This window comes from Pseudopipra pipra, chromosome 9 (genome assembly GCF_036250125.1).
Source record: "Pseudopipra pipra isolate bDixPip1 chromosome 9, bDixPip1.hap1, whole genome shotgun sequence".
Taxonomy (NCBI): Eukaryota; Metazoa; Chordata; class Aves; order Passeriformes; family Pipridae; genus Pseudopipra; species Pseudopipra pipra.
The window spans coordinates 3,628,329-3,643,916 of NC_087557.1; the positions used below are offsets into that span (position 1 = coordinate 3,628,329).

The 15,588-nt window shown below is 49.6% G+C and overlaps 1 protein-coding gene across 2 annotated transcripts in view; it reads left to right on the top strand.

Moving 5' to 3' along the window:
* Positions 1 to 15,588, top strand: part of PAPPA2 (pappalysin 2) — a 90,227-nt gene that overhangs the window by 51,817 nt on the left and 22,822 nt on the right. For both annotated transcript variants that reach the window (XM_064664143.1, XM_064664142.1), the window contains exons 14-16: positions 4,451 to 4,622; positions 6,907 to 7,081; positions 9,360 to 9,573. In XM_064664143.1, coding sequence (XP_064520213.1) covers positions 4,451 to 4,622; positions 6,907 to 7,081; positions 9,360 to 9,573 — 561 coding nt within the window. The remainder of the gene's footprint in view (positions 1 to 4,450; positions 4,623 to 6,906; positions 7,082 to 9,359; positions 9,574 to 15,588) is intronic.

Consider the following 15,588-nt stretch of genomic DNA (forward strand, 5'->3'; position numbering starts at 1 on the left):
GTAGCCTGCTCCCACAAGGGTTGTTGCCATCAGATTTACTGGAAAAGTGAGACCTTTCACCTCCACGGGAAACACGCCTGAAGGGAGACATTCCCAAGTATTTCCAAAACACCTTTCCTCATTTCCTAGGTATTCTCTTTTGCTAGACCACATTGGGGTAAACATCTTTTATCTCACTGATGTTGAGTGCTACAATCCAGGCTCCACCAGCGTACGTGCAGTGACGACTTTTAACTTCAGGAGATTTGGCTGAAGCCTTTACCTTTCTGTCAACATCTCCTATAACCCCCTCTACCCAAAAATTCGCACCATGAGAAGAACTTAAAAGTTTCCCCTGTTAGGAGTTGGAGCTTGATTATAAGGGATGTTTTAGCAGCAACCTCTGGGTTGAAAGCTTGGGTAGATGCTACAGCAATGTACAGATGATTTATTATACTTCAGGCAGCTGCACTGCATTTGACTTGGTTTAGCTTGACGTGGGTAAATCTATCAGTATTCTCTGTGTTTTGTGAAATAAGTGCTGTAAAACATGAAATTTCAGCTTTTCAGAATTTGGGATCTGTCACAACAAAAGCAATGTCTCCCTATCATCCTTGCCACCATTGGCTCAACATGCTCCATTGCTGGCAGTGGCTTTTGTTCTAGAGGGATGAAGGATTCCGAAGGAAAAGTATTGCTCTAGTTTTTAGAATTGTTCTCATTTCAGGACAAGGCTCTTACCATTTTGGAGCAGTTAGGGCCATTGCTAGGCAGAATTTCACAGCCTTCCAGATCTGAAACTTCCTTTGATGTATAAGTTATGGGACTTGGTGAGCCCAGAAAATTGTGCAGGCTTGTGCTGACATGGAATAAGTTAGAAGAAAAATCTTGGTATTTTGTAAAAATGTTGTTGACAAATCATTAGTTTGAGCTTCAAAAGATGCTGGGGTAGAAGTGGAAATTTTTTTGGATGTTTCAGGCAGAAAAAAAAAATAAAAAAAATATTGGCTCATCCCACATCTTATATGGCCTGAATCAGAAATGGGCAGGAGTCAGAAGTTTGCAGCTGCGATACAGGAATTTCATTTATCATCAAAAGCAGAAAGAGCTCCTTCATGCTGAGATCAGAACTGGGCTAACTGCACCATTTCCTTGTCCAGCCTTCGCTAGGGTGTTCCAGGGGCTGGGAGCCACGAGTTATTCCATCGCTTTACCCGAGTCCTGGTAAAGCGTGTGGATCATGATGGGGCCAGGCCACAGGGCTTTTTTCTTTTTTTGACCTGCACTTGTACACCACCAGGCTCAAGAGTGTCCTGGCCTGGAGTAAAGCAGTGACAGCAATGGTGGTGCTGATAATGACAAAGAAAGTCACAGAATCATGGAGTATTCTGAGTTGGAAGGGACCCGCAAGTAATCAAGTCAAAGTTTGTAGGTAGAATTGATGTATATTTTTTTTAAGCTTAGGGATATATTTGAGAAAATCAGACAGCTTTCAGTGACGTGAGCCCCTCTTTAGGTCTGGAATAGCAACACCAGACTTCGAAGCTACGTGTAGGATGAGAACAGCTTCTCGGAACTTGAGCTGATTGCTCTCAGATCATTTCCAAAATAAAATCTAGTGGGTATTTGTGGGATTAGGGGTGTAGTTAATCAGAGAGAAAACAGTGATAGTCATTTTCTGGGACAAAGAAAAAGGTAATTATTTCAACCCAAACCTTACTCTGATTTCTAAAATATATCTACTTGCACATACAGAACCTGTGCATAAGTCTATATGTGATAAATATAAAAAGAAATATTTTGATATTTTGATTTATGACCTGTAATTATCAGTCTCTTAGGTATAACTACCCTATATAACACTTTGTATTTATAATACAGTAAAAAAGTTGCTGATCTCTCAATCTACTTTTATGCCCCATTGCCAGTTATGCTTCTGAGCTGGTGGAAAACCATGATGTGCCCAGCATTGCTGAAAAGGATCAGTTCTTGCTTTATTGTTATTTAATAACAGCATTGTCCCAGCTGCTGAGGCTGCCCCAGATGATGTACTGTCCCTCTACCAGCACAGCAGAGCTGCTCCAACCAAGCTCTTGGCTTTGGATGTGTCTGGAGGATGCCACCACCCACCCTTGATCCAGTGCTGCGATGAGCAAATGCTCCATAACTCAACATTGTGACCATCAGCCTTTGCTGTGAGGGTGGGGAGGCCCAGGTTGCCCAGAGAAGCTGTGGAGGCCCCCTCCCTGGAAGTGCCCAAGGCCAGGTTGGATGGGGCTTGGAGATGGGGCAACCTGGTCTAGTGGAAAGGTGCATCTTCATGACTACCCATGACTGGCGTGGAAGGGGATGGGAGGAAGAAGCAAGGCTGGAAAGAGAAGTTCCTCTGCTCCTGCAGAGGAACTGCAGGAAGTTTAGGAGAGCAGCTCCATCACAGGGAGGTGGAGTTTAGGGATGGGAGGATGTGTGTGCTGGGGGCACAGGCAGGGAGCAAAGCAACTGCCCAGAGAAGGTGACTGCAGGAGGGGAGGGAGGGGAGAGGGCTACAATTGGTACCAGATGCCCTCAGAAGCTAATGACCTGACAAACGCTATTGCTCATAAAACAAATTCTTTAAAAAGGAAGCAAATGGAAATATAAGCTAGTGAAAGAATTTGCAGCAGCTGCCCTGAAACCATTTCTCACTTCATAAACAGGTCTGCATTGAAAAAACAGCCCCTTTCTTCTTGTTCTCCTTTGTGGTCCCCTCCTGTGCCCACCGGCTCTTTCAGGGCTGTGGCCTGCAGGTTTCCACCGTGTCTTTGGCTCAGTGGACTGGTCCAGAGTCAACAGCACATTGTGTTCCCTCAACGTCTGTGTCGGCACCGATTTCTTCTTTTTTTTTTTTTTTTTTGGTGTCATTTGTGGTATTTCTTGCTGTGCATCCTTGGCTGGAGAGGGTGAGTGAAGGCAAGAGGCAGAGGCTTGCCTCTGCCTCGCTGGGAGAAAGGCAGCCCATGGAAATGGCCAGGAGCCCTGTGCAGAGCAGAGAGCAGAGGGAAGCGAGGTGTTCGGGTACAACTCCTTCCCTTCTCTCCCCACTTAATGCATGAAGCTGCAGCAGCTCTGCCCCTGATTGGGGAGGGCTGAGGTCAGTTTTTGCACCTATACCACTTGGTAACAGATAAAGCCAGGCTGATGGATAACCAGAGCATGTTGTGTCAACCCCATGTCTTGTGCCCATTCCATCCCAAGTAATTAACCTACTGGCTGCATTTCACTGTTGGAGATCATAACCCTTTGGCCAACACTATTCTTCACTGTGGGATTGTTTGTGATGCGTAAATAATCAGTACCTAATGACTGGTCCTCAGTGGGAAGCTGCCGCAGCAAGGAGGAGGAGGAGGATGTTTATTTCCAAGGAACTGGTGATGCATTGCAAACTTTCCTGCGACCTCTTGTAGCTTGCAGTGGTGCCCAGGGGAGGTTACTCCTCTATTTAACTATGTCTCACCTCAGTGGCCCCAGGTGAGTCTGTAGCGCTCGACCAGGTGCATGCTGGGAAGGCCTTAATCCTAAAAAGTCTGACATCAGCATGCACAGGATTGAAATGCTGTGTGGGCCTGTGGAAAGAGCAGAGATGCTGAAGACCATCACAGCAGAGTGGGGAAGTGACAAGAGTGGGGTGGAGGGGCCAATTGCATGTCGAGCTTCTCCCTTCCATCACAAGCTGTGGTTGTAGCTGTGTGGACATGAAGGGGGACTGCACATCATCTGAAGAGTCTCTCATGGATGGTTCCCTAATATCTGCAAGAGTTTCTTCTCCAGCTAAACTTTTCCTCACAGTTGGAGAATCTTCTGTGGATTCTCTGATGTCTAATACATAGTTTGACATACCCAACATCCTTCTATCAGCAAAGGGTTTAGAAAGGCCTCTTCATCTTTTTCTTACTGACCATCTGTTTCTGCAAGTTTTGTCTTATCCTGTACTAAGGCTGACTGAAATTGAGGTGTGGATTCAAAACTCATACAAAAATATACCTCCTGCTTCCCCTCTCTTTGTCACCTCCCTCTTTTTGTTCTCTTGGTCCTCCTGCAATGAGGCCCTTTGGTGCCAGGCTGTATGCAGGCTCTGTCCCATGCACCCTGCACACCCTGGGGCAGAGGAGCTGGAGTAGCCTCGCCAGGCAGCATGGATTTTGGAATGTTGTTGAGCTGTGCCTCCTTTCATCCACTTGAAAGCAACACAATGGTTGCTGGGAAGGTGTGAAATGGGGTTGGGATGAGGTCCAGCCAAGGCAGAGCTGGGAAAAAGTACCCTCCTGGCACCATTATAAGGAGACTTCAAGCCTGGAAGAAGCTGGGGCTGAGGGATAGGTGTGCATCTCCAGGAATCTGCAACCTGCTGAGTGTTCCATGCAGGGGCCACCCGGAGAGAGCCCTTCCTTGCTGAAGACCCACTCATTGATTCCTTCTCTCTTCTCCTCCACAGCTGTGCCCACGGTGCCTGTGTGGGGTCAGGAAGCTGCACACAGCCACTGCTTGCTCACGCTGCCACCCTGAACTGCACATCGGATGGCCCGGGGCACATGGTGTGCACTGTCACCTGCCAGAGGGGCTTTGTCCCCCGCTCCAGCAATGGGAAGACTTTGGGCCTCAACCAGGTGAGTAGACCCTCAGATGGGGGCAACCTCATGGCCTGTTGGACCACAACCTAGTTAAGAAAGATTTAACCACCCTGCAGCGGTAGGAGTGACCCCAGAACACCTTGTTCCTCCAGCTCCAACCTCCTCACTGCTTTTCCAATAAATCCCAGCCCAGTGTTGCTCCGGTGCTGGAGCTCTGGGCTCATGGCTGGTGGTCCTGCTCTGGAGATCCATCTCCTTCCCTTTCTGCAGTCCTACTTCTCCCAGCCCAGTGCTGTCTGCAGACCACAGCCCTGCCAGGCTGAAAGGCACTGCAGGGGTTGTCCCAAGCCAGGGTGATGCACTCCCTGCAGAGGGAGAGGTAGGCATTTCTGTTCTCCATTGGGCATCGCTGGGAGGGTTAAACATCCCTGGGATGTTTTCTCTCTTAAAGCTGAAGTTAATGGCTCAGGAAAAAATGAAGTCATTGGAGAGCAACTATATTTAGCGGCAGCTGAGAGCACGGAGAGCTTTTTTTCCTTTGTGTTGCGTTGCAGGAATGCTGCCCATGCCAGTGGGGCAGCACAGAGGTCACCATGAAAGAGTTTGTCCCACTTTCCAGAGGGCTGGGGGATGCCTCGTAAAAGCCACATGCCTGCACAGCTCTTAGCTGTTGACAGAGGAGACCTGGGACTGATGTGTCCTTGGGAACTGAGCTGCCTTGGATCCGGGCAGTCACCTTGGCAGGGCTGTAGGCACAGCATGTCCTGTCCTTAGGATGTTCCAGGAGGGGAACTCGAGTCTCCAGAGCTGAGGTGGTTCCCATGCCAGACTGAGTGAGAGCGTGAACTCGTGTGGGGTGTGGACAGATGCAGGTGAGTTGGGCCATCTTAGCAGGGAGGGCCTTTCCTCTCCGTGGAGATCTGCAAGTGCTTGTGACTCCTGGTAGGCACGTTCCCCATGCTGTGGCCATCGGCATTGGCCAGAGGAGAGGTGGGCACTGGAAAGTGCAGTAGGGCAGCTGGGGATGCCCTGCTCAGCCCCTGGTCACTGGGAGGTTATTAATTACATGGTCACACGGCTCTGTGGGCCGAGGCATGCCCAGGGAAAACAAAATGTTCCCATTCTCTGAAATGAAACCGCACAAAATAAATCTGCCTCAGGTGACAGTTTTCCTATGTTTGGCAACGAGATGGGAAACTTCTGAACAGAGCTTCACCATGTGGCTGTCACAGCAGATGGCAGCTTGCAAATGCCTTGCCCTGAGCCCTCCAGTGATGTTACTGGTCTGGCTGTGACCTTACTCATCTCAAGGCATTTTGGGAAAATGCACGCAGCTCTTCTGAGCATCCTCTTCCGCCTCATTCAGCTACACTATTATCCTGCTGCACACTCCAGAGGAACAGACTCAAGTTTGGGGATGTCCTTGAGAACCACCACATCCAGGTTCAATAAAAACATGCTAAGAGAGAGGACAGGTCACATGTTTGACTGTACGAGCAGCATGGTTGGGGACATCAGTGAAGGGACATCAGGAGCACACCTCTTTGATCCTTAGCCCCTGGCTGAGGGCTGAGGGCTGGTGGATTGGAGTGAGCAGTCTGGGAGTGGAAATCAATAGATGTGGTTGGAAGGGACCTTTAAAAGATCACCTAGTCCAACCCTCTCCTCATGGCTAGGGCCACCTTCCACTAGACCAGGTTGCTCACGACAAACCACCACCCAGTTTTGATGAAGTTGGTAGCACATTTTGACCATGTTTAGTGGTGGGGCCACGGGGGTTTATTTTCTCATGCAGTCCCCCATCTCTGTAAGGGCTGTTTAATTAGGATTGGTAAATAAGGTTTTACAATTTCAGTGAGGTCTGTGGGCCGAGGCATGAGGGAATTGGTGCATTTAGGGAAAAACCATCAACAGAAGAGCTGCCTGACAACAGCTGAAGCAAGACTTGATCTTTTAGGGGAGAAAATTGCAGCGCACAGAGCTGGGAATAACTTAGCTCAGGAAGTTGGAGTGTGTCTTGAAGGGACTTTCCTTTTTCCCTTATTATGCTCTAGCACTGCTCAGACAGTGCACAGTGACTGGAGGGTTACCCCAAGGGCCATTTGCTGCTTTCACACCCCACATGCCACCCTGTGAACAGGTAAGGCCTTTGTGACTCTGTGTCCAGAGTGGGGAGAAAGGGCACAATGGTGGAAGAAAACTGCTAGAGAGCTCTCTTTGTCCTGAAACCTGTGTTGCACCTTTCTGCTGCAATGGCACACCAGTAGATTAAAGTTCCCTTGCAGGAACTTTGGATGGAGCTTTGCTTTTTCTGCTGCAGGAGGTGGTGCTGATGTGCAGCTCAGGACGGTGGGACAGATCTGTGACTTGTGACCCCATCGACTGCGGTGTCCCTGACCAGTCCCACGTGTACTATGCTGAGTTCTCCTGCCCCATGGGGACCACCTACCTGCAGAGATGCTCCTTCTCCTGCATCCACCCAGCCAAGCTTCAAGGTATGGTCTGGAGTGCTGAGAGATTTAACCACCCTTTTTCATGCCACCTTTCTATGCCTATCCCAAGTTGTTCAAACCATTGGAATTTCCCATTTATCCTGGCTTCTGCCAGCCAGGTGGGCTCTTGCTTCCCAAAATGGTGGGTGTCCATCCCCCTCAAGCAGAGACACCACAGTGTGGTGATAATTCCCTCTGACTCCCATCCCCTGGCTGGCAGCCCTTATCCATCCACCTCAGGGTGTAGCAATGTCTTCTCCTGATAGCTGGTGAGGCCCAGCAGCCTCAAGTATTATTGGGATGAGGAAGACAAGAAACATGCAGGCAGCCAGTGTGGACAGACAGAGAGGACTTCAGAGAGCCAGAAGTGGCTGGGTGCCTGGTGGCTGTGGGGAAGCCTGTGGTTCAGGGGGCCTGGGGCTGTATAAAGCCATAGAGACTGATGCCCACAGCTGCAGAGCAGTCTGGGAGATGTTCACCACCCAGACACACAGCAGTGCCCCAGACACACCATGGCCTGGCTTTCATTCTGCCGACTCCATCGATAGCCGCAGGAATGTTTTTAAGCCAGGCTGGAGAAAGAGAGCTACTGTTCCTGTCTGTGCAAGGGCTGAGCTGGATGGGATTTCGGGAGTAATTGCCTTGACAGCTTCAAGCATTGGGACTTTGTGAGTTTCCACCAACGCCTTTGCTCTGAACAATCACATACAACAAATCATTTTAATGTGTGCCCTATTTTATGGAGACATTTATAGCCGAAACGTATGAGAATCATTTACTTTAAGAAAAAAAAAAAAGTTAAATCTAAGGAGCAAAAACTGCAGGGAATTAAGGTTTCATTTCATGACAGAGAGGATGGTGGCAGATCCCCAGAATGAGCTGATCAAAGGGTAGCATCAGCATCTAAACAGCCCAAATTCTGCATGAACCGATGCCTGCTGCCTTGGGTGGGTCAGCTGAGGGCAGAGCTTTAGTCTGATCTTTCACTCACAGCCACCTCTTGTTCCCACTGAAGTCACTGGGAAGTTTTCCATGGGCTCCCTTGGTGGGAAGGCATCCCCTCAGTGGAGCACCCTTCCTGCAGGATAGCTGGAGGTGCTTGGCCAAGGCTGCTGAGCCATGTGGGTAAACTCTTAGAGGTCCAGCTGATCCAGCTGAACTGCCCAGGCAGGGATGTGCTCGATGCTTGTTCTCCCCGAAGGCTCAGGTCCTTATGGGCTCTCAAGGCTAATAAACGCTAAGAATAGGCAAGGAAAGGATGACATGGCTGTGTGGCACTGGGAGATGGGGGATGACCCGACCTGTCAGGAACAAAAGCACTGAGTGGAGATATGGTCTTGCTTCCGGTCCAAAAGCAGTGATCCTGTGAAAAGACAGTGATGTTTGAAGGGACTGTGGAGCAGCCTGGCTGCACCAGGAACTTGCTGATCCAAACCTCTCAGTAGGAAGAGTCCCATTTACTCCAGTCCAGCTTTTCCTCTTGCTCAGCAGTTCCCAGGGAGCCATCCATCATCCACACCATGGGGGTGATGCAGTCCTGGACACTTCCTGCAGGCATCTGTGCATTTTTGGCCACCCATCTAGCTGGGTCTACCAGCAACAACAAAGAGTTGGTCTGTAACACTCAACCGAAATCTTTAATAATGGATGGTTTGAATTCCCAGTCACACCAGTGAAGCCTCCCAAGCCTGTCCTCCTGGAACTTTCCCTCTTCCTGACTCTCAGGTTGCTGAGACAGCTGGTAGATGCCCCATCCATGGAAACATTCAAAGTGAGGTTGGATGGGGCTCTGAGCTACCTGATCTAGTAGAGGATGTCCCTGCCCATGGCAGGGGGTGTTGGACTAGATGGTCTTTAAAGGTCCTTTCCAACACAAACTGTTCCATGACCTTGCACTGCACATGTTACAGCTTGATAAGGGAGGAAGGACAAGCTGCAAAAAGCTTGGGAGAATGAAGTTGGGGAGAATGAAGGCGGGCTGAAGTAAGCCCCTGGCCCACAGATGGCTACCTAAGGCAGAGAGGGGAAGTTTAAGGGAAAGTTCTGGGGAGCTTTGCAGAACCAAGATCCTTTCTCCATCCCCTAGACATTGGCCCTTCCCTACTTCTGTCTGCATTCAACTGGACCAAGCAGACTTCATTGTCTTCGTGTTTGTTGCCTCCTTTGGTGCCAGTTTATGCTCTAAGGAGGGCTTATGCTGGTTGCTCTGAGCTCTCCTCAGCAGGACTCCATCCCTGGCTCAGCTGTAACCTCAACACACTGCTTCTCTTTTTGGGGTCAGGAACAAACGAGTGGCTGACCTGCCTGGAGGATGGTCTCTGGTCGCTGCCCGAGGCCTACTGCAAGCTGGAGTGCGACACGCCGCCCGCCGTGGCCAACGCCAAGCTCCTGGTCCCTCGGTGCCTGCAGGGGAACCACGACGTGGGCTCGGTCTGTCGCTACAAGTGCAAGCCTGGATACCACGTGGCTGAGAATGCGGTGGACAAGCCCAAGAGGTAAGTCTGTGGCAGGTCTGTTACCACTCTCTCCTTCCTCCTCTTCTCCCGGTGTGAGCAAGGAGCAGAGGTGATGGTGCACTGACAGTCCTAAAGAGCTGAATTGATAGGTAGAAGGCAGAGTGTCTTGCTCTGATCATACAGATTTCTTGAAATACAAGAGGCATTCCTTGGCTTAGGTGAACAAGGTGTAATCTTGTTGTGTATGTTAAGGGCTTTAACCCAAAACATGCAAATTTTCCTGTGCACCTCCAACGTATTTGTCACTTGGTGAAAAATCAAGCACCACATTAAGTGTTTGCAGACTCCCAGGTAATTAGATGTAAGAAGGTGCGAGAAGATTCCTAGAGCTTCTGTCTTTCCTAAAAGTGATGAACAAGGCACTGTAAGAACGAATGGCTGCCTTTTGTCAGGGTTAACATTTTACCCCCTTGCGCCTCTTGGCTAAATTTAATCTCTAGCACTGGCATTTCAATGGGAGAAGATTCTTCCCGATGCTTTGGGGAAAAATTCCTGGTGATTCACTAGCCCTGCTCAGCCAATATCGCGACACTGGGGGGTAAAGCAGCATTTTGTCTGCTATGCCTCCAGCCGAAGTCCCCACTGGGTTTGGTCACTAAAGATTCCCTGGCACTGGCTGGGTCCTCCCCAGAGTCTTGATTCTAGCCCAGATCAGGTAATTATGTGCTAATTGTTTAATGCCCCCTTCCAGTTTTAATTGGATGCAGACTTCATCTCTACTTTGCTCTGGGGTAGGGTTGTTGTGCAGTGGGAAGCAGTTGCCAAATTTCTTGCCTTGTAATGAAGGAAGTGGTTTCTGTAAACAGCTTTTCACAGTGTTAGGAGCATTTCTTGGGCCAAGGGGAGCTGAGCAAATGATGATTATGGCTGTGATCACATGGACTGCTTTGCAAACTGCAGAGCAGCTTGCATGCCTGTGGCACTTCAGGCACTGGACGTGCAAACAGATTGAGCTTGCAAAGTTAGGCCACCTCTGTCCTGCTGCAGCAACTGCTGGTAAAAAGGATGTCCTCTGGGAGATCCTGGGGCTCCTCTGATGTGTGATTAGGTTCCCTATGGGTCTGAGCAGCTTGTGAGACAAGTCAATGAAAACTATGTGAAGTGGTTTGCATTTTCATAGCATTGCTTGTTGACATCGCATTTTCACGTTTGCTGTTATTATTATTATTATTGTTGCTGCTATTTAATCTGACATCTCTGATGGTGGAATACAAAAACCACATAAACAGAAAATGCATTGCTTTCTTATCATGCAGACTAACTCCTATGTGAGTGGCCTAATCCCAAGCAAAAACCTCTTCTTGGAAGTGTAAATGTCATTGTACGGTCTCATCTGGAGCTCTGCATGTACACTCAGCATGAGTACAAACCCCTTGGCATGGTGTAGTAGCTACTAGCCAGTAACTGGGCCAATCAGCTGCTGGATTGCTGGAAATCCTTCTGGTGTCTCAGCCCTGGCAGGGAGAGGATGGAAGCTGCCAGAGTGAGAAGTTTCTTTCTTTGATCAGGCCAGTTTTGCAAAACGTGAGGTGATGGAAAGCTCTGCAAGTGACTGGCACTGGTGGGGTGCAGGTTCCCAGTGTGCAAGCAGGGGCTGAGCTGATGACTGGGACATCAGGTTTTAGGGACTTCTGCTGTCCTTCTGGGTTCAGGAAACTGAATTCTTGATCTATTGACTCCCTGTTGTCCATCAACCCAGCAAGCATGAGCCGTGGTAAAGGATTTAGTGCCATACAGGTGTTGATGGGTGCAGGGAAGCCAGACTGTGTACTATAAATTGAACAAAAGTCAGGCATGATCCATGACTGATATGAAGATGCCTCATGCCCACTACCTAGCTCAGCCTTGGAAATATAGTCAAACTGCCTTTGAATTATTCTTCTCACTCTAGCTTTGCTCCTCACATGGTAGCACTACAGTGCCCACCTTATGCAGGCCTGAATCATGGGTGGGATCCAGCTGTCTCTGTCCAAGCCAAGATGATCTTGGACACAGATGTTCATGCAATTCCCTCACTTGTGTTTTGGTAGTTGAATTTTACTGGAGAAGCACTAGGGATGCTTAGAAGGTGATGAGATCATAGTTGAAATTCACTTCCCATAGCATAAGTGGAAGAGCAAGGGGATGGAGAAATATCTGTTGTCTCAGAGAATATGCTTTTCTCTATTAACCTGGGTGAGGAAAGGCCCCCGGGAAATCACTGCTTGTCAACAAGAGATCCTTGAGGAAATACTGGTTGTGTAATCAAGATCCTGACAGAGATTTGCTACCTTTCTGCTGGCAGCAGCATCTGACTGGCAATGCTGACATGAAGGGTAAAGATTCTTTGACTAAAGGAAATGTGTTTTCAGTCTGGAGAAGCCACGTGACAGGCAGGTTTCCAGCTGCCAAAATATTTCACTTCTAAGCCCAAAGTAAGGGTAACAAGGGGAACTTAACGTATGCATTTGTGCTTTGTGATGGGAGCTCTCTGGATTTAGGCAGGATCTGTTCAAAGGCAGCAACTCACCTCATGGATCACATAAAGACATGAACTGTCAGGGAGAAATGTTTGGCATCACCCACAGCTGCAGCATTGAAAAGTGTTGGTCTGAAAGTCAGGGATCAGGTACTTTGGGGAAAATGGGCATCACTCCCTCAGTGTTCCTTGCTGTTTCTTCCACCATGAAGTGCCATGAGAAGCAGATCTCCAACAGGAATAGACAAAGCCAGGTTGGATGGGGTTTGGAGTAACCTGGCCCAGTGGAAGGTGCCCCTGTCCGTAGCAGGAGGGTTGGAATAAGATGATCTTTAAGGTTCCTTCCATCCCACAACAATTCCATGATTCTATGATAATGTCTAGGAGATCCTTTAGAGGAGCACTTTAATGCTGAGAGCATGGTCTCAATTTGGGGACCAAAAAGGTCAGACCCTGCAGAGGGCTTATTTCACTTGCCCATTGTGGGATAATTCCCTGCAGAGAAGAGAATTGGGGATCTCAAAGCTGCCTTTGTGAAGGGTTGAGCCTCTTCTTCTAGCTTGAGGGAATGAGGCAAAGAAGAATCTGGCACCCAGGTCTTTTCAGACAGCTTTTAAAGTCTCAGCCTGCATTTTAACCAGAGATCAATGGAGCACAGCCCCCTGATGAGCTTTCATGGAGGTGTCAACCTCTTTGCCTTCTCTCCCTTTTCAAAGACTACAGAGACCAGGAAAGAGGAAGAGGAGGCGGGAGAATGTGGAGGAGAAAATGGGACTGGAAGGAGTTAGCACAAAACAAAGTTCAGAGCAGGCCAAGCAGGATAGCCTAACCCAAGTGCATCCCAGTTTAGCAGAGCACCAGGCACATCTGTGGGAGGCACAAAGGCACGGGCTGCTCACTGTCTCTGCCCATGTCTGGCCCCTTCTAAACAGAAGGCAAACACCTGCACAGGTGTGGGAGCCAAACAGCCAGGTAAAGAAAACACAGGCTGTCATCTGGGCTCCCCTGTTACTTCCACCTCTAAGGTCTCTGATGAAGATTTACAGTCCAGGTTGCCCAGGCTGTTTGAAGCACAGCACTGGAGGGTCCTACAACCTGGTGTATCTTTCTTTCAATTTACAAACAAATCTCCCTCTGTCCCCTCTATTCTTTTTGAGGATGTCAGTCTCCTGCCATGGGAGAGGAGGTTTTAGGCTCATTTATCACCACTCCTGTACAGAAAATCTAGTCCCCCCAAAGCTGGCTGCCTCAGGAGATGGCTGGATCCCTGCCATGCAGGCTTGGAGCTGGGTGAGCACTCACTCATGCCTTCACCTCAGATACAGCCCTCACTGGCCTCCGATGCCTTCCCTGCCTCCTCTACAAAGTAGGTGTCTGGTTGGAGGGTGAAGCATTGACTCCAATTTTCCTGCTTCCTTGTTAATCCTCAAGCAATGCCGCTAACCCAGATCAGAAGAAGCTGGGGGCGAGGGGGGTGGGCTGGAAATTTCAAGCTCCTATGAAGTTGTGTGTATTTACGTACATACTTTTTTTTAAAAGCCTCTGCCTTCCCTTTTTCTGTGAACTGCTCACTTCATAGGTGTGGCAGTACCCACATGCCACCATCTGCCCCGGGGTCAGCCCAGGCCAGCCATGTTTGAAGTCCCTGCACGGATGCTGGGGGTGGGGTGAGCCTCCACAGCAAGGTGGTCTAGGGGGGTGCAGGTCATGGAGAGGTGTGAGAAGCCGTGCTCAGTGCTGGGTCACTCCAGCCCCACATCAAAACGAGGAGCCCCGGTGAGGATGACGGGGCTGCAAACCACGTGCTGCACCTGTGCAAACTGCAGCTCCCACCGCGTCTCCTCTTGTGCTTAGCCCTTCTGCTCAGGTCTTCCTGGGCAAGGAACCTCTACCACGATTTGGAGAGCAACAGGAAGGTGCAGTGGCTTCATCAATTATACCCCAGTGGCCAGTGGGGGAGTGAGAAATAGCGTGTGGCTGGGATGCTCCTGGTTTGTCAAGGAGTTTGCTTGGCCCAAGGCATCACTTGTTGCAGTGAGACTTCGCACCACCTATTTGCTTCTATCTCCATAACCCCCAGTGATTTACCCCTTGCAAGTCGTACAGCTGGATAACACCCTGAGTACCAGGAAGTTCAAGAAGGAGAAAATGCTACTTAAAGGCCTGGACATCCCACATGGATTAGTACCTCTTGGCATGTGCTTTTGCTCATGTTTCAAGTTGGGCAGAGCAAAGCATTCAATCAGGTTTGGGAGGATGTCTGATGGGGACATCTTTGAAAGGCAGTGACTATGATCCCCATGGAAAGGGCAAGCAAAGAAAGTTAAATTAGGAATGGAGTAAAACCACAGATGCCTGCACTGGGATCCAGACTTACTCCTCCTCACCAGCCTTCCAAAACACTACGTACTTGCAGTTTCCTTAGTCAATTCAAGGCTCCTGCTGTCAGGGTGATATTGCAGCACCCCTCACTGCTCAGGTGCTCAAACCACGGCCATCCTTGTTTCTGGCGTGGACTGGTGGGAAGATTTGTGCAGAGCTCTGACAGTGGACTTGCTGCATCCCATTCCCTACCTTGCCTGCCTCTGTGTTACCTGCTGGACCCCACATTCACCTCGGCAGGAACCCACCATCACTTTATATACTCTTCAGGAAAAACAGATCCCTAATTCCTGAAGGCAGAAGGGAGCTGCAAATATTTTAAAATAGGAGAGTGCTTCAAAAAGCTCAAAAATTTCACATCCAGGAATTCCCAGCAGAAATGTGATGGGGATGGGTACCAGCTCCTGCCTCAGGCCTGGCAGAGGGGTGCAGGTGCTGCTTCAGGCTGTGTGACCCTGCACCGTGTGTTGGGAGGCACATGGGTGGCCCCACACACTGTCTGCTGCCTCTTGAAACAAGGGGCAATTTAATTCTTCCCCCCAGGTGTTTCTCTAACCCAGTTACCCCACTCCACATACCTGTGGCACGCTATAAACTCCGTAACACGGCGCCTGGAGCCCAGCCTGCTGGCACCTAGGGTGAGAGAGGGCAGGGGCTGGCAGCTGGAGCAGGCTGTCTAGTAAAGAAGGACAGGAGTGGGGGAAAAGACTCATTAAGGATGGAGCAATGGGCTCTGGCTCAGGTAAAGCCCATCAGGGTGCTGACATGTCCTCTGCTGGAAGAGCATTCCCTGGCCAGCCCAATGCCTCACCGGTTTTGATGCCTCTGTGTAAAAGATGTGGTGTCTCTCTCGCTGCCAAGGAGGGGAGGCTGGAAAGCGGGTGGGCTCCACTCCTGGACTTTTTCTTTCTTTCTTTTCTTGGCAAGTAGTTTGTGCCTGGGCTGTTTTAGCAGCACGGGATGGTATTGGTCTGCTGTGGCACGGCAGCCCCTCGGTGAGAGCGGGATTGACAGATCTGGCTGGAGTACAAAGAAGAGCCTCAGGAGTAGCTGGGCACAGGCCAGAGGATTTACTGGTGGAGGCAAACTCCATCCAGCAAAGTATGTAGCTACTGGCTGTGGGACAAAGCAGCCCAGGACCCACAGGGGCTGCC